The following is an 18,816-nucleotide window of genomic DNA, read 5'->3' on the forward strand; positions in this document are numbered from 1 at the left end:
GTCAACTTGCACTTTCCAACTCCGTCGTTTCCCCAAACCCCAAACTCACTAAAGAGTCAGTCTGTGCACGCTCATTCAACAAAGCGGATAGCTATCAAAGTTTACAGTCGAGCAGACCCAATCCATTTACACCTAATCTGCAATACTGAATCCCCCCCTCTAACACACACTCACACACACACACGCCCACACTATCTCTCTTTTTCCCTCAATGGCTGTCCAGCGACCTTTTCTCATTCGTGGTGGATTGGGAGACCTTTCTGTGGGTTTTTAAAAATGAACGGAGCTCGCTGAAAGAGCGAAGCCCAGGCGAGGATCGCTCCAAATGTCAATTTGAATGGTGGAGGCGAGTTTGGGCCTGAGAGGCTTTGACACATCTATTGACAGAACGGCTTAGAATAACATAGTAGCCATGGTCAAATCGCCGGCTTATTCTGTGGAGAGTGGAACACACGTTTTTTTTTTTTACTCACACATCCTGCACACGGACACACACGGACTCAGCTTTTGCAGGTATATGCATCTTTAAGATCAGGTATACACTTGACCTGTGCTCTTTCCACTGATGCAGTTCACAAAACATCTTCTATGTTTGTTTATTTGGGCTCAGGGTTTCTTTTACATGTCAGCCTGTCCTTTTTGTGCATGTTATGTTTAATGCCCGCTCCGTGCTGTGTTACTCATTGATGTGTATCTACGAGTAACAAAACACCAAACCCTCACTCAGTTACTCAGTCAACGTTTGATTTCACTGAGCAGGTGCTTTCGAAGAATCCTTCCTGTTTTAGGTATTATATAGGCAAAGTGTTGACATTGCTTTTTATGTCTATGCATGTGTTTCAGGGTTCATGTCCAACATGCAGAGGAACCAGGCTAGCTCACAGTTTGCTTCTCCTCAATCCGGACCTCCTATGTCCCCCCACCCCTCACCTGGCGGCCCATTGTATCCTGGGATGGGTCCTTACTCCCAGAGCAGCCCATCAGGCCCTTATGGACCTCAAGGATCACAGTATGGACACCAAGGTTGGAGCCTCTTTGCCTAAATGGGCATTATAATGAACATTGACACGCATTAAAACTTGTTTTCATTGCTGCAATTACACTTAAAGGAACAGAAGTTTCTTGAAGATTGGCCCATTGATTATCCACAAACTGAAACTTGTGTTAAAGGATCGCACACAACATAAAGTGGCACAGCAAAACTCCCCAAGGCTAGTTGACATAATTGCAGTCAATTTAAAAAACATATGCATACCATCAACCTGTCTCGTAACTGGCCCATTTCGGAAGATACTTTCCTCCATTTTGGACTTCATGGCTGTCCGTTCCCTGTAAAGGCCAGCACTGTCAAGACGCCTAAGTATTGGTCAGTGGTGCAAATTTTTTAAAGATCACCAAGGTTGAACTCTATGCTATGGCCTTATCCACACTTACTCGGCTATATATGCGTTTTGGCCTTTCGTCCACATGCAAACTGTGATTTAGGTCACTGAAAACAGACCTTTTCTAAAACTGTCCAAGGTGAAGATATTCAGAGTTATTATTTTTAGTGTTGATGCCTCAACAGGGAAACATGGCGCTTGTGACGTCAATGTGTGCGGTGTCATCTTCTTTGTGAAGTGCTACAAATGAAGTGACATTTTGCGCAACACAGGACATGACCAAATAGTGCTGGCTCTAAACTTGCTAACAGGACCTTAGGGTTAGGGTTTGTATTGCTCTTGCGTTTCTATATTTTCAATTGGATAGAAATGTTTTTATAAAAATGCTTGTGTGGACGGGATGTTTTTTGAGAACAAAGGAGGAAGAACCCTGTTTTCAAAAATACCCGTTTATGTGCGGACAAGGCCGAAGAACTCAAACTAACTTCACGCCATCAGCAATTTCACTGATCTCGGCGATTCTATTAAAATAACCCGATTTCGCTGTGAAATTTTTGTTTTAAATGCAGGTGTGACCAGGCCTTAACACTTAATCATACAGTATTTTCAATAATAACAGCCTGTGAGATGTTTTATTAGAAGTAACTCATTTATTTTTTTAACCTGTTCAGGTGGGAAAATGAGACATTTATCCTCAGCTTTGCAGAGTTTCTCAATCACACATCCCTTGTATGTTACAAATGGGATGTAGACAGCCCTAGTTTTAATATCAAAATTACTCTTTTCTCACCTTCTACACAAAAGTGCCAAATTTCGCCGCATATCACTTTTGAAGTAAAGCTCCATATTGTGTTTACTGAAGTGTTAGCTAAGAGCACTTGAGCCAATAATATACTGAAGACACAAAGGCTGATCAAGGAGTCTAGGTCTGTAATTGACTAAGAAGTCAGTCCACCCAACATATCAGTGTATTGCTTTAAGCAGGAGCAGGACTCTCAGGGCTCTAATGAGAAATGGAGTCCTTGGAGCCAGGCTCATTCAAACAACATAAATCAACTCCTGTCACTCTTTGTCACAAACAGAGGATGTAACTTCCAGGCCATGCTTTAAGAAAGTCTATTCAAAACCAAAATAGATAAAAATTTGATTTCCCGCAAGCTATGACTCCATTCAAACTTAACGATGAATTATTAATCATGAAAACCACTAACAGGCCCCGTGTTGACTTACTCTGTTGACTTTTACCTGACACCCGTTTTGTGGAACAGCTTCTGCTTTCTGACTAGTCTTATTGGATGAATACTGCGTGTATCATTCATTCAGAGGGGTTATTAAGGAATCTGGCCTCAGATGGGAATGCCACAATTGTCTTTTTTGATGACTGCTGGCCCCTATTTCACAGCCACATTGGGCCTTGACATCACTGTCAGCAATTTCAAAGAGAGTTTGCTAATGAGGAATACAAAAGACTCATTTTGAAAGCCATATCCATCCAGTGTTTCTGTCTCATACTCTTTCTCTTTCTACAACACACACACACACACACTCAGATACAGTCCTCTCTCTCGTCCAGCGTGGTGGGTCTAACTGCGGGCATAAAAGCCCAGCTTTCTGAGGGTGTGACTCTCAGAATATTCATGAGACACTTGAACTCTGGACAGACCTCTTGGCCCTCCTCATGATAAGATTATGAGGTGGCTCCAGACTGAGAAGGCAGACTGACACGTCGTGAGGCTTATCCACTGAATGATGATATCCAATCCTGTCATCAGGCTCAGTTTTAAAGGAGCTGTAGACAATATTCACAGTGGATCTATCTCTCAGAGGTTGTCTGCACACGGCTCTCAACATGGAGGTGGCTGAGCAAGCGGCTAGAAGCTAACGGTGCTAACAGTGCTGAGACAGCTAACAGTGGCTTCATTCTCTGCTCAGGACGCCATAACTCCACTATATCTTTACATAGCAAATAGCTGTTCACTGCTATATTAATGCTCTGATTATCATAAAAAGCTACTTAAATATTAGCCTCACAGAAACTTTTGAAGGAAATAAAGATTTCGTCATACATTTTTTCCTTTTCATAGATGGTATAAGTGTGGATATTTGTTAAATTTCCTTTAAATACACATTAGATGCTTCTATAAACTCAATGTAGAGTTTGCAGGAGGACATTGTGTTGAAATAAGGTTAGTCTAAAGCTTTTTATACCAAGATGCACAGCATTCAAACATACGGCTTCAAACATTAGTGAATCTCAAGAGTTTAAAAGTATTTTGCTTCACATTTTAATGTACGCAGTGAACAAAAACAATTAAAACCAGGTTTTAAGCTGAGCTAACTTGTTCCAGGTATCGTTAACTAATTGTAATATTATTAGGTTGAAGTCAAGTCAAGTCAAAATTTATTATAGCCCAAAATCACAAAAAATGCCTCAATGGGCTGTACATAAAAACACATAAGCAAATTACAAATAACACAAAAAATAAGATATATAAAAGCAAGTGAAATGACTACGTAGAACAAAATAAACAACCAAAACAAAATGAAAACAAAGCAAAAAACAAAAATAACATTGGCACTTGTATATATAAAAAAAGTCTCAGCATGATCAATGTGGGAACAACACTTCTGTGTTTCTGAATATTCATTGTGATATTGCCTTCTGAGCACTAGACTTTGGTTCAGTATACTACAGTGGGCCTGTTTGATTAGACATTTGGTAAACCAGTCACATCAACCATCAATCCAAGCTTTTTCTGATACTCGAGAGGGGAAAAAAAATAAAAGGAAAAATAAACAAGTCACTGATTCCCAGAAATTTGGGAAAAAACTTTGGATGGCTCTCTGTAATTAAGCATTCTCCGCTCGCTTGTTTTCTCCAACGTACGACTCCTGGCCATCCAACAAACGTTGACATCTGCTGTTGTACTTCGTTTTCTGCCTTTGGCGACACACCAGACGAAACATTATGGTATTTTTTTGGTAAATGTGTGTTTTAATGTGTCACCTTGATAAATGCGCCCATCCGTGCGTGTGCTTTCCCAAAATTGCGTCCTCTCCCTCGCATTTGTTAATGTTGATTAATAGCCCTAATGCATTTGGTATTTGGTCCCCCTTCTCCACCCACTCTTATCTCTTAATGTGACTTTGGCTGGGCTGACAGCCCAGTAAGCAGACAGAAAAAGAGAAATAAAGTAAGCAGAGAGCGACAGCGAGGCGGACTAGCCTGGAAGAGGCTCTGGAGGCAGATGAGCGTGAAATCTCACTCGGATGACAGGAGAGATGTTCCCATCAGAAGGGGAAAGAACAACTCAGGCCCACTGTCTTTGCATCACACACAAACACATACAATATATATAAATGTATGCTCTCATTCAAATTTAATACGCTTGCAACCGACTTGCATCTGTCCTGTGTTGGTTCTCTAGGATATTTTCAGACAACAGCGTGGCAAGTATCTAAAAAGTGACGCTTCTTGGGTGGCTACATTTGTATATTCGCTTACTACCTTCAAAAACAAAACAAACAAAAACAGTAGGTGGCAAAATATCTTTTTCACTACCTCCTGTATTTACATTTCCCGGTTTATTAGGTACACCTGGCTAACACTGATGCCTTCTGATAGAAAAGCTCTTCAAAAAACCCTACTTTCATATACTATTCAGATTTGTTGAAGTCAACCCTTTTAGTTCGTCAAGACTATTTGATTGGCTAGGACATTGCTTTGCTGGTTGATGTTAAATTGAGTTGTGGCAAAAGTACCAAGGTTAAACTTTTTTGCCAGACCACCCAGTGTTTCTTGTGGGAACCCTTTGTTCAGGCACCTGCACTGTGCCAATGCAATGATCCCACTGTAATGAGCGAGAAGGCTTTGTTTTTTGGTGCAGTGCTATTGCCTGACTAAACACAGCTTTACCCTCATTTAAAATGTGCTAAATTGCCCCTTTACACTGGTAAATGGAGGATTTTGCACATATTTCCATCATTTTGAGGTCAATTATCAGTCAGAAATATGAAAACATTACTTCTAACACCTTCAGTACTGGAGAGCGTTCATATGGGGACATAGCCAGAGTCCCTGTTCTTGAAGGGTCCATCAGGGGCCTGTTTAGGGTGAACAGGGCAGACAGCTGCTGGTCATTGTTCTTAATGACAGCTCCATCTGCTTCCCTTCCCTCTCCCTAGTGCACTAACAAATTAGCCAGCCATTAGCCAACACAGAAACACACTCCAAGTTTCTGAACTCTGCGCTGCTGTTTTTCTTGGCCTGTCTGCCTATGCTGGGAGAGCCCAATTCTTAAGTTGTGTGTGTGTGTGTGTGTGTGTGGTGTGTGACACAAAATTTCCGGCAGTCATGTTTGCCACACACACACCAGCACTTACAGTTTGTAGCTCACAGAAGAACATAAAAACTGTCTGGTGTTGTATAAGGGAAGGCTGCAGCACTGCTCTTTTATCCGGGGCAAACGACTGTAGTACAGCTTGTGTAATCGACTACATAAACCCCTCCGACGTACAGTTATGGTGATACATGAGACCGCAGGAGGATATGGCCGTTCTACAAACAATACTAAAATATTCAGTACTTGTTTCCAGAGATTTCTGATTAGATAAGTCTGCTTCATAGACTGTAACCAAAGGTTTTCTTCCAGATAGATGCGCAGTTGAACCCTGCCAAAGCCCCCCCCTCACTGTTTTGTCACAGTCTAAATGAGAGCTCTTACAGTAAGTGGACTGCCCAGTATTTCCCAAAAAATATTTATGCTGCTTTATGTTCATGACTGTCCTTTGAAAGCCCCCTTCATCTAAAGTTAAACTGATCTCATACTGTGTTTTGATATCAGTCTCTCCTCAGGACTCAAATAACTCCAACAGCTGTTTCCAAGACATGCACTTGGACATGGTACAGAGCCAGCGTGTTGAGAACAGTGGACACACAGACAGACGGGGGAGGAGGATATCAGGCCATTACAGGAAAGAGATTTGGAGTCTGTCTCTCTCCCACCCATTGCATAGCTCTCCCCCCCTCCTCGAGGGGTTAAGCACTCGCTGGTAATGACCATGCTTCAGACAGCACTTTTAAGCCTTGGTGCCTTGCTGGAGCGGCGGTGTAATTCAGCCAAAAAAGCCAGCGCCTGGGGGAGGGAGTGGAGTTTTTTTGGAGGAAATTGACAGTGTGTGGAGCTGGGTGGCCTCAAGGCGCACCCCGGCCCTGCTTAGGCTCAGACGCCCTGCCGGGGAAGGTGCTGAGGTGGCTGGGAGAAGATGTGGGAGCCTCGGGCAAAAGAAGATGCTGCAAAAAAAAAAAAAAAAACCCTATCCATCCTAGCAAGTCATACATGTATACTGCAGTCTAATCCTGAGTCTTTAAACCATATAAAGTAGGTGAGGAAATCTATATCGACATTATCGATAGCTTTGAAGTGATGAAACTGCATCAGAAACATTTACAATTAGGTTTTTTATCAAAATAATGTCATACCTAGTGCAACTGAATGACACTTAAAGATCATAAGAAGAGTGAAATAGAGGAGATGGTGTATTATAGCACCCATACTGAGGTTTAGGAAATGTAACTCCTGAGTAAGATGGAACGAAATGAGTGCCAAGATGTCTTATTCTTGTCAACACACGACATTTCTTTCTCGCCCACCTCCCCAACCGAAACTGTCTCCCTCCAACCACCACCAAATCCACACACAAAAAAAGTAAGAGAGAAAAATGCTGTTATTCATTTCTTTTATTTGTGTTCATCCACACGTGGACATGGACAGCCTGCCCTGCTCCTGTCCTTGGCAGCTCAAGCATGCAGCCATGTAATCTGCGTTCCACTCCTTATTGATGGAGTTCACAGATCCGGAGGGCGTGTTGCTGCACCATCATACCTTACTCCACCGTAGCCGGGAGAATGACTGCCTTGGCTGTTAGCATTGGACGGTCCACTCTGCTGAGGAAGCAGTAGACGGTAATCTGCTCGGTCACACTCCAGCTCTCCCGCGGGACTGCAGGGATTAAACCCGGCGCAGGATATAGCGTCCGCCGAATGCGTGACCATGCCGGGAATTTCCATGTAATTGTGAACGAAGCACCATGAGCTCTCCTTCTCCTTCTCCTCCCCTCCATGGCGCTATAAATACCACCAAGTCTCCCCAAAGGCACCAGAAGCAGGCAGGAAACCAAGACTGAGCCACAAGGACATGAGGAGGGACAAATAAGAAATGACATCCTCCTTGTCCTCTTTTCCTCTTGTCCCTCCTTGATTGGTTTTCAGAGTAGTACGAGTAGCATGCAAAGTAGGGGAAGTAGATGACACACTTCTGTGCATATACGTTAATGCTAATATGTGCATGATATGAGCTAACACTGCGTTTATTTTCTTCGGGCCTGTTTTAGCAACAGGAAGTGGGATTTCTGAGCACTTATATTGTCTTTTTTTGTTGTTTTAAGTCAGAGCTTGGACTAAAAAGCCTTATATGAACAAGAATGGACACACATTTATCTTTATGTCCTATCAGATGTTAACTGGAAGATCAAAGTGAGGAGTGACATTTAAAAACTGACTTGCCCTGCAGAAACTTGTGATGACTTTGTGATGATCTTTTTCTAAATACTCACAATGAGGTCCTTAGATATTTTTTTTCAGCCTGGGCAGAAGAGGAAGTGCCACTCCCTTGATTTCCATATTGGTTTTACAGCCAAAGTCATTTGTCCCCAGTCTGGATACACTTTTGAGTCAGCAGCAACTAATTGAGCAACAGAACAGGGTGTGCTATACCGTCATCATTGGCACAACAGTTGTGCAGCAGGATAAACGCCCTTCCTAGTGATATTCATCAAAGAAAGTTGATTTAAATCAAAATCAACGACACCATCCATTTTGCGGTGATATTGTTGCATACTGGTTTTTGATTCAGCTCTAGAAGTTACAATGTTGCCATGGGCATCGTAGAGTAATATTTTTAGTAATCAATGAAACTATGAAAGAAGGAAAGAACAGGATGTCAGTGACAGTGTTCAAGGAGCCAGACTTTGGTGTCAGTTCTATTGAAGTTAATGGAACAGGCACAACAAATCACACTATAACCCGTTATATCTTTGTTTTTTCAATTTTGACTGAAAGCTCCTCCCACCAAATTAAAAAACACACATTACGTGATGCTAACTGGCATTTTTTTTATCTAAATGTGTGCATTTGTTTTCCTTGTTATTGGTCTCCGAACAGATCACGGCTCTGTCTAGCAGCTGCATCTCAAGTCTCAGTTGGATTCATGATAGCTAAATGCTAGCTGCTGTTAGCGGGAACATGTATTTGGTTTTCAATAACTAACCAAACTTTAAACTGTTAATGATATTTAATAATAATCAGGAGGGATAAAATTGGTAAATGTCTCCTGTTACTGTCAGGGTGGAGCTAATTGCCAGATCATTATAAATCCGGACCTCCATCATTTACCAGTGCTTGTTAATTTTGTTTATCAATGAACTAAGTTAGCATTTGCACTGTGTTTAGCGAACGTTAGCTAGCATTGTCTCTGTTGCGTCAACCTGCATTAATTTGGACTGTTAACGTTAGTTAGCAATAATTCTCATAAAGGTTTGAAGGAAACAGACAGGGAGCTGCTGAGCAATGTTACAGCCTCTCAAGCTTAATCACTGTCATGACTTATATGTGAGCTAACAAATTATTGTTAGACAACTAACGTTAGTATGAATGTAAATAACTGAGGCAAACTACAAGTCATTACAGCATGCCGTCAAGTCCTAGTTTGGCAGATATTTACCAAACTGACAGGCTATATCATTAAGTCCAGCCAGAATATTAATCAGAGCCATTAACTGATCTGATTATAGCGATAATAGGTTGGTCCTGCCCTGTTTGTTTATGTATCATGATGTCACGTTAGCTAGATCAGACCAAACAGAGGAAACGTGATACGTTTGGAGACCAGTAACAAAAAAACAGGAACACGTATGACTCCAGTAGAACTGACACCAAAGTCTGTTTCCTGAAACGCTGTCGCTGACGTAATGCCCTTTCCTGCTTTTATAGTTTCCTTGTCATTAATGAGGAGAGTGTGCTGTCATGCTGATTTTAGCCCATTTTAAATATCTATTTGACCAATCAGATTGCCTGGTCAAATCTTCTTGTTCTATCAGTGTAACATGCATGCAGTCAGCATCAATTTATTCCACAACTACATTAATAATAATACTACAGATTCTGTCAATTTATGTTACATAATATTTGTTGTGATTGTAATGTAGACATGATACATATATTTTATAGTATTCAGAATTTTGTCTTTTGGCTCTGCAGTGATCCAACTTCCTCATGTGATGTAATCTGACTGGCTCCTGCAAAGCCTCAGACAGCATGAATGGCTCTTATGAAAACACCTGAATTTCAGGGTTGAGTTCTCAGTCATTTTAAAAAGTGGGTTAGTACACTATCTGTCCTTGAAGAAGCACTCTGGCGCAGCACCAATCCTTCAGAAAGTGAATCATTCTTGTCAGGACGGAGCAAAACTCTCATAGGAAAGCTTAGCATTAACCCAGTCCCACAGCTACTCTGTCTTTCCTTTGTCAGCCGAGGCAAACATAGCCCACAACTAGAACATTTTCAATGGTAGTACATCAAGGCTGATAAGTTCTCTCGATGCATGATGCAGCGTGTCGACTTAATGACTTTTTTTTTTTTTTTTTTTTTTTTTTCAGCACAAACTTATTTAGTTAGATTTGGCCTCACATCTCATTGCCTGAGTAAAGCTGAACCCAGTCTAATGGAAACTTCCAGACACTCACTCCCACCTTTGGGGCTTTTGGCCCAAAATGGAAAAAAAAAAATGCAGATTGTCCAAATGGGACTGTGTGATATAAACAACTCCCCGGGAGGTGTGCTGGAGCCTCAGTCTGTCACAGGGGCCAAAAACCACAAAGTGTCCGCCCAGGCTATTGAGAATGTATGGCAGGCAGCCATGACATGGGGCTCAACAGCTGTCCAAAGAGGGCTGAGAGAGGTCGCTGACTGCGGCCTTGTTCATCTGCAGTAAACCGTCCACCCGAGCCGAGAGGAAGGAAGCTGCAGGGCACCGTTCCCAGGATTTTCCACAGTGTTGCAGGCAGTCGCTTATGAGTGGAAGAAACATGGAAATGTGTCGTTCGCTGGTTGCAAGGTCTCAGTAGTATTATATATGCATTCACACAGACAAGCAGATGGACACACACACATACACACATGTACTGTGCACCATACGTATCCTCCTGTGTTCGTTAGCAGACATCCTTTCTTCCTGAACGCTTCCCTATTATAGCCCCAAAACCCTTGACAGGTGTCAGCCGTACTCAGCTCACCGACTCACCAAAGCCTCCCCAGAAATAATCCGCTTCTTCTTTTCCCATCTCCCACAGTAGATTTCATCACAATTTCTGGACAAATTCAACCGAAGCTGCTGACTTTTATGGGAAAGACTTTTATTTTGATTCAGTATAAATCCTATCTCGGGGCTTGGAGGGGGGTGCGAGAGTTTTTCCCCCTACCTTCTGTCTGTCTGTCTTCCTTTCTTTCCACCCCCACCCCTCTGCTGCTTCCTCCTGCTCTCTCCCTCTGTTGGACTCACAGGCTTATGTCATGTGGAAAGTGTCTTCACTGAAGCAGCTCGAGGACACTGAGAAGCCATTTCCATTTTCGGAGACGTTTTTCCCCCATGTGGAATATTGTCATTCAACTTTCCCTCGTTTGAGCGTGCGGAAAAGCCTCCAGGTTTTAAAGGGACTTGATCCCCTTTTCCAGACATATTCTCAGAGGATTAAGCAGTGAGGCCCAACTAAAGCACCCTTAATCAAATCAAAATAAATAGCCCCCTTCACAATGGAGGATGCCACATTTTCCTTTCTATCTTGCAGGGGATTTGTCCCAGGGAGGGAATATCACAGTGGAAAAGGCCCAGTGCCTGCAGAGGGAGTACAATGTGATGTGCTCTGTGGGTGGGAGTGCACTGCACTTACATGTGCAGTAGGTGTGTTTTAGTGTGCCTAAATGTATGTATGTACGTGTTGTCTTTGACAGCATGGTGATTCTCTTTCATCTCTTATTGCAGCTGGTGTTGGAGCCGAGCTGGGCTTTTAGAGCCAAAATGGAAGGGTTTAAGTGTGCCTTAGGAAAGCTTCTGGCATTGCGGCCGTGTGGCACTCCAGGGCAGCAAGAAAGCATTTACTGCAGATTAGAGCTCCTCTCAAGTGTTTCACAAAGTCAGCCTTAAGCCTGACAATTGTTCCCAGGGCCATCCAGCAACCTGCAGCTGTGAAAAATGTCACCACACCCCGTACAGTTTTTCCAGCCGCGACTTGAGGTTAAAGAGGTTATGAATCAGAATTTAGTTTTGCAGTTCACATTCCTCATTCCTCATCTGTCATGAGATTAGTTTCTTGATGGATGAAATTGTTGTATGTGTCACTGTTGTAGGTATAAGGGTATCAGCTGACAAGAACTTGATAAACTCCATTTCTCTCAAATGAGGTGATTCATAGCACCCATCTGCGAGTACAGCATTTCACAGCAGCCATTTTGTGTCATTCTTGTAAGCAATCTATCAAATTCAAGTGAGAAGTTGAATGTCCCAAGTGACGGCCAGTCATGTTTTACCTTTTGAGTGACATTTTTTGGGTAATACCTACATTTTCAATCATTTTAGGCTCATTCATGTGTCGTCTCCTTCCAGGTAACTACCCTCGGCCCTCTAACTACGGTGGCCCTGCCAGTACCAGCTACAGCGGCCCCGGTCCCGGCATGACCAACAGTCTGGGAATGAATGCTAGCAGCCCCATGCACGGCCAAGGGCCCGGCCAGCCCTTACCTGTAGGACGCAGCCACGGTCCAGGCAACCAGAACAGAGTGTACCCACCCATGGCTCCCAGCTCCCCCAGCATGCCCCAGCCAGCTGGGCCCGGGATGGGCCCTCCTTCTTTGGGTAGCTCCAACCGCAAGGCCCAGGAGGCAGCAGCTGCCATGCCAGGATCTGCCAACTCAACACACAACAGGTGAGAGCACAGCAAGGACTCAGCTCTAAGTTCTTTGGTAAATCTTGTATTTGAAGAAATTAACATGTGTTTCAGTTTAACTTTATGTGGCTAAGTTTGTACGCTATGTGGCTGTTTGTTTTTTTTGGGGTTTTTTTTCATGTAATTCACTGCAGCTGCACCGATGCCAGAAGTGTCTATTATTGTGCCACTCAAACAGAAATGGACCAAACCCCATTGTGGGACTGAGCCTATTTTATGTCACCTGGAAATATAGTATGCTAAAATTAGGGGGCAGCAAGCATCTCTATCTTACATCACTCTTTCTGCAGGGTCATCTGTGGGGAGGTGTGCTAAAAAAGCACCACAGAGAGTTTCTCTGCCACAGACTTTGTGAGTCTTTTCAGACGTGAAGGCAAGAGCCGTTCTCAGGGGTTCCACGCTTGTATGAGCCATTTGCGGAGCTATCCCTATTTTCACACATCTCATAAAGTGCCTGACATTTTGATAGCTGGCACTATACACCAAGTGCCATTTGTAACAGAAAAGAGAGATATTGGCCTGTGAGCAGACAGCATGGGTTGAATACTGCACTGTCAAAACATAAAAGAAGAAAAAGCAAACCACAGGTTTAACTGTGAAAACACTAGAGGCAGAGGTGACATCAGGCACCTTATCACAAATACAAAGCACTTTGAAGCTATAATGGTATGTGAGTTAAGGGATATTATTTTTCCATCAAGGTTGGAGCTTGGAATATATGAGTGTTTGTAGCGTCGGAGACCATGGCTGTTGTGGGATTGTGTGGGCAGTAAACTTTTGCTGAACCCTGCTGGGGGAACTTGTGGAAACATGGCCGTCTTCTGAGAGGAAGGGTGGATTTGTGCGCTTCCTCCAATCGGCGCGGGTTTTTTGCCTAACAATGCATCATGAGAGCGGTCTCGCCAGCATTCTGTAGGCTGAAGTGGCAGATTAACATTTGTCAATGCTCATTCCCATTTCTGATGAAGCATGAGTCAAACTGGAGACTGTGAGCTAGTGATGATATTTCAGATTTCTCTTTTTGTTGGGCTTATGTCGACGCCGATCCGCAGGCGGCCTCCGTATGCGAGGTCCCCAGCTCAGATGCAACCACCCCAACCCACCTCTACCCACTGGCCCGCACCCCACCCCACCTCTACCCGTCCACCACCTTCACCTCCACTCAGACCTCACCATCCACCCATCCTGCCACCCTCACATTCACAGCATCATAGGTAGGTTCACCACCCTCATAACGTGTGTGTGCATGCCTTTAAATATACACAGATCAGACACAACATTAAAAACAATGACAGGTGAAGTGAATAACATTGAGCGTGTCACTACAATGCAATGTTTTGCTGGAATTTATGTGGATGCACAAATACCACCCTAACGCCACTGTAGACCAAGTACACCGCCCTCATAGTACAGCAGTCCCCAGTGGCAGTAGCCCCCTCAGCAGGACAGTGTGCTGTGTCACACCACAAAAACTGCTCAGGAATGGTTCACAGGAGCATGACAAAGAGCTCAAGGTGTCGACCTGGCCCCCAAATTCCCCAGACCCCAATCCGATTGAGCATCCATAGGATGTGCCAGTACCCCAGAGGTCCTGTGTCCATGCTTCGACAGGTCAGAGGCAAGCCTGATTCACAATGGAGCCTTCCTGGGTGTCCCAAGGTGTCTGACACCAGGGCGTCAGCGGCAGATCATTTGAGTCCTTTGGGTTAGGTAGGGGGCCACTGCCATCAGGGAGTGCCATTGCCACAAAGGGGTGTACTTGGTCTGCAACAGTGTTTGGGTGGGTGGTGTGTGTCGAGTGGCGTCCTCATGAATGCCAGGACCCAAGGTTTCCCAGTGGAACATTGCCTTATAACAAGATGATCAATGTTATTCACCAAACCTGTCAGTGATTTAATGCTGTGGCTGATGTGTGTGTACCATCTATATGTGAGTGTGTTTGTGTGTCATACGACTACACTGAAAAATTTCAAGCCGAACAGAACTGAAAGTGATCATGATGTTATTTCTCACAAGCTCCCTCTGAGAGCAAAACAAGAGGAGTCATCATTGTTATCACTGTAATTGCCATCATCACCTTCAGCATCATCACTGTAGTCATCATTATCATCATCAGCATGTCTTAGTCACTCTTATGGCAACAACAATTGAGCGTAGACAGTGTGATGCATGGACACACACAGACACACTCACTGAGTTTCACATTGTCGTGTGCACTGTGTTGGCATTTTGGGGGGGGGGGGGGGGTTGGGGGGGTGGCTGACAGTATGTGTGATTAATTACGTGCATCAGGGGGGCCCAGTGCCACTCACACACACACACACACACACAGCAATGCAAATGCTGGCCGAGCCATTAAGAGATGGCTGGGGCTGTCAATAAGAAGTGGCACGACATGATCCCCACTGCTGGGACCAATCAGACTGCCTGTCAGTCTCTCCTCACATTCACCAAGACACCAGAGAGGTGTTGCTGGCTGTGGTGCCGCTGCAGGAGAGGGCTCTCTCTCCTGCTCTGTTTGTTTACATATCTGTCTAAAAAGTGTGTTTGTATCTTCACTTATTTCTCTTCTCAGTGATCCATTCTGATTCACCATCGACTGTGAAAGCATCCCTGGGTTCCTTGTCTTTGTTCATTGTTTTATCTTTGTCTTTGGCATGAAGCAGTCATTAACGTGTTGTTGTTTTTTTTTTACTGCATTGCAAAGGTCACATTTGAAGCAAAAAAGTCCAGCATGATGACGGCTTTTTCCTTTTGATTTTCTGTCTGGAAATCTTTTCTTTCTCTGTTCGGCTACGGTGGCTGTTGCTGCGCATGCTAACTTCCAAATTGCTATCGTGTTTATTCAACACAAAGCATTCCTTCCACAGCGCTGGAGGTAAAACCGAACAGACGCTGGATGTTTATAACAACAAAAGACTTGTGTAAACTAGCTGGTGTAAAAAGAAAAAAAAGAAAAATCTGCCAACTAGGTGAGACTATTTGTTTTGAAGGAAAATCAGTGTTCACAAATTTGAATAATTTGTTATCAAGTTTTCACTAAAAATAGGAATTAGTCTTCTGGCAGAAAGTTGTTTTGACTGATTTAAAACAAAAAAAGAAGCGAGATGTTTTGTTAAAATGGACATTTTTGCAGAATACTGCAGTTTCTGTGCTGCCCGCCTCACCCTTAGAGTTGTTCTTGTCTGCTATCTCTCATTCTGCCTCTTTCATCCAACCCCGTCTGCCTCTGTTCTCTCTCCTCCCACCTGTTTCACTCTTTTTACCAACTCTCCCAACTGTATCACCCTCTCCGTCTCTGTGCAGCTCTGTTATCCTACCCAGACTGTTTTATCTCCCTCAGTCTTTCTTCCTCCCAATTTGCTTTTTGTTCTCCGCTGTCTCCAGCACAGGCTTGTTATGTTTTTCTTCCTCAGATCCCACTTTAGAACATCTGAGGGAGATCAGGAGAAAATTGGCCTCCGAAAACCTGCAGTTAAAGGCTCCAGTACCCCGTTTGCTCTCCAGATCTCAGCGCAACATTCTGAAACATTCAGACCTAGTTCCTCTCCGTCTGAGAAACAAGTTGTTAGTCGTAGCACATGTCTAGTTTCGCTCTTTGATGCATCAACCCTGTGTGAACTGCCACAGCCACTCGCTCCCGACCTTCCAAATCAGGGGGCTAGTTAGCAGTGACGCCACTGGCTAGTCTCTTCCTCTTTCCTTCCTTTTCCTGAACACATCCCTTTGCTACATCCCCACCAATAATTCCGCTACATTTCCACCTCTCATCCCCCATCTCCATCCTCCCCTGACTCACACACACACCCTCACACACCAGCAGACATACTCCAGCTTCATTACGCTGAGTGAAAAGAATGCCAAATGAGCAGAGGAGGGCCACTTCTGGTATCCCATGGCTGCAGGCGTAGGTCGTGATTAAATCTTCATAAAGTGTGGCGTGAGTGTTTTTTCTCCCTCGAGCCCTCTCTGAGTTTTTCATCCACTGGCCGACTGGAATCAGAAACAAATGTCCTGCTTTTATTGGTTAATCAGTTTGATTGGTTGTTGAGGGAAAACAGAGTTGGCCTAGAGAGTTTTGGGAACATCAGAAAGAACCCTGTTGCTCTGCTAAAAGTTAAATGTGCTCACGAAAAGAGAAATATGGCTTTTATTTTAATAACATCGTCACACACAATCTTGTTAATCATAATTTCTGTAATCTAGATTTATTTTGCTGTTGCAGTTACACTGAAAAAGTAATAGGGTGATGCCATTTGTTCAGGCACCAACTAATTTGCTTAATTTTAAAAAACGATGGTGGTCAGTCTTGAATTGAAATTATGTTGCTGGGAAATAGCATCAGTTTTATGAAGAGTTGACTCTTTGGGCAAACTTGGCTGCCAGTTGTCAGCATGATGAATTGCAGCCTAAAAAGTCTGACATGTTCAAAAACACGGACGGTGTCAAGCCTGTCAGTGTGGAGGAGGTACAAGTTTGTTTGGAAGAAAGGTGCGGCACAAAAATTTTTTGCGAGGCTGTGGATTGATGTAGGGGATTTTTTTTTTTTTTTTTTTTGGAAAAGAGAAGAGAACAGAAAGTATTAAAAGGTATAAGCTTTTCTTGGCAGCAGCTTCTGAGGACAGAATTGGCTTTTCAAATGACTTTCCAGCGCTGCCGGCGACACTCTACAAAAAGTTCCTGGAGCTATAGGAACGGGCTCTGTTGAAAAAATAAGCACTTAGTAGAAGAAGAGCAAAGCTCAGAAAAAAAAAGAGCCGTAAATCAAAGGGAAATTGAAGGGAGAAAAATGTTGGAAGAGGGAAGAAGAGAGGAGAGGAGAGTGCTCCCAGGCAAATCCTCGCCAAATAATTCATTTCTGACCTCCTTAGTAAGTAAATTTGCTAAATAAATAAGAGCAGCGCTTGAATGTCAAGAACGGGGGATGCTGCCTGTGGTGCTTTGTCGCTCGCAGTCTTGGCAGTGCTGCAGAGCGCTTTGCTTTCATTAGATGGGCAAAATAAATGGCTTCTCCTCCATCCATCCTGAGCTGTTTGATGTTTGGGAAGGAGGGGAGGGAGAAGGGAAGAGTAGCTTTTCTCTGGATTTAATATGTTAAAAGCTGTCCTTTTATTTTTTGTGGGGGGTTTATTCTGCCCCCCCGTGTGTGTGTGTGTGTGTGTGTGCGCGTGCGTGCGTGCGTGCGTGCGTGCGTGCGTGCGTGCGTGCGTGCGTGCGTGTGTGTGTGTGGTGAGTTGAGTCAGGAGTTTGGAGGAGCTATGAGCCCAAGCTGCCCTGAGAACAGATTGGGTCCATATATAATTCATGGCCTCCAGCCGATCCACTCCATCCTTCCATCCAGCAGCCTCCTCTTCTGGCTCTTTTTTCCTCTCACTTTCTTCTACACACTCGTGCACACACACATACACACACACACACACACACACACAAAGCGAGAGGGATCGATAGGGAGGGACTCTCAGCCATCACACACTCCTGCAGTCCCAGCGCTTCTGCTGTCTCGTCCAGTTAGCAGCGCTGGGAGGCATCGGCGCGGCCTGTCACCGCGAATGAAGGACAAAGGCGCTGCCACTTCGAGAGAGACACCGTCAGCTGGTTGGCTGGCACCTCGTAACCATGGCATCCCCTTGGCAACAGCGCCCACCCTGCGCATGAACACAAGGACATGCTCAAACACACACTAACACACACACACACACACACACTCTGCCCACAGTGCGAAAGTGGCCTTCTCCGATGCCCTTCACACGTGTGGACTGAATAGTAAAAGAGAGATAGCTCTGTGTGTGTGTGTGTGTGTGTGTGTGGTATTAGGGTTAAAAACAGAGAGAGTGAAGGACAGCAAGGGTAGAGCATTTAGATAGAATGAATGGAAAAACAATAGAATAGTAGTTATCACTTTGAAGTGGTGAAAAAAACCCAGCAGTGTTTCTGTTAACACATTTCAAAGGTCTTTAATTCAACTGTGTGAGATGATGGCTTTTCTGCCCTAATGGTGTCTGAACAGGCCGAACAAAAGACTGAACACCGGTGCAGAATTTTCATACATCGTCCCTGTAATGTGGTGTCAAAACTCTGATGCTAACTTTTCTTAAAATTCCCAGAAAACTCTTAGACGCTTGAATTTCCCTGCACTGTTTCTCTTTCTCTCTCCTCAGGCCACTCCTAGACAACAAACCGAGAGTGCACTGGCCTGATGGTGTTAGGATAGATGTTTCTGTGTGTCTTACTGAGAGTGTGTGTGTGTGTTTGAGAGTGTGTTCCCTCGGCTCAGTCTCATGGAACAGCGATTACCTCCAGCTCTGGGGCCCTGAGCTGAAGATACGCCCCCCATTGGTCCACCAGGGACACATACACACTCTACTCAAGCTTCTTC

The 18,816-nt window shown here is 44.0% G+C and overlaps 1 protein-coding gene across 8 annotated transcripts in view; it reads left to right on the plus strand.

Moving 5' to 3' along the window:
• Positions 1-18,816, plus strand: part of LOC117266673 (AT-rich interactive domain-containing protein 1B-like) — a 232,511-nt gene that overhangs the window by 186,401 nt on the left and 27,294 nt on the right. For 6 of the 8 annotated variants that reach the window (XM_078175004.1, XM_033641962.2, XM_033641965.2 and 3 more), the window contains 3 exons: positions 844-1,023; positions 12,101-12,419; positions 13,493-13,654. In XM_078175004.1, coding sequence (XP_078031130.1) covers positions 844-1,023; positions 12,101-12,419; positions 13,493-13,654 — 661 coding nt within the window. The remainder of the gene's footprint in view (positions 1-843; positions 1,024-12,100; positions 12,420-13,492; positions 13,655-18,816) is intronic. The other 2 variants (XM_033641967.2, XM_078175003.1) reach the window with 1 other exon arrangement.

The sequence above is a fragment of the Epinephelus lanceolatus genome, chromosome 15 (genome assembly GCF_041903045.1).
Source record: "Epinephelus lanceolatus isolate andai-2023 chromosome 15, ASM4190304v1, whole genome shotgun sequence".
In the NCBI taxonomy this organism is placed as follows: domain Eukaryota; kingdom Metazoa; phylum Chordata; class Actinopteri; order Perciformes; family Serranidae; genus Epinephelus; species Epinephelus lanceolatus.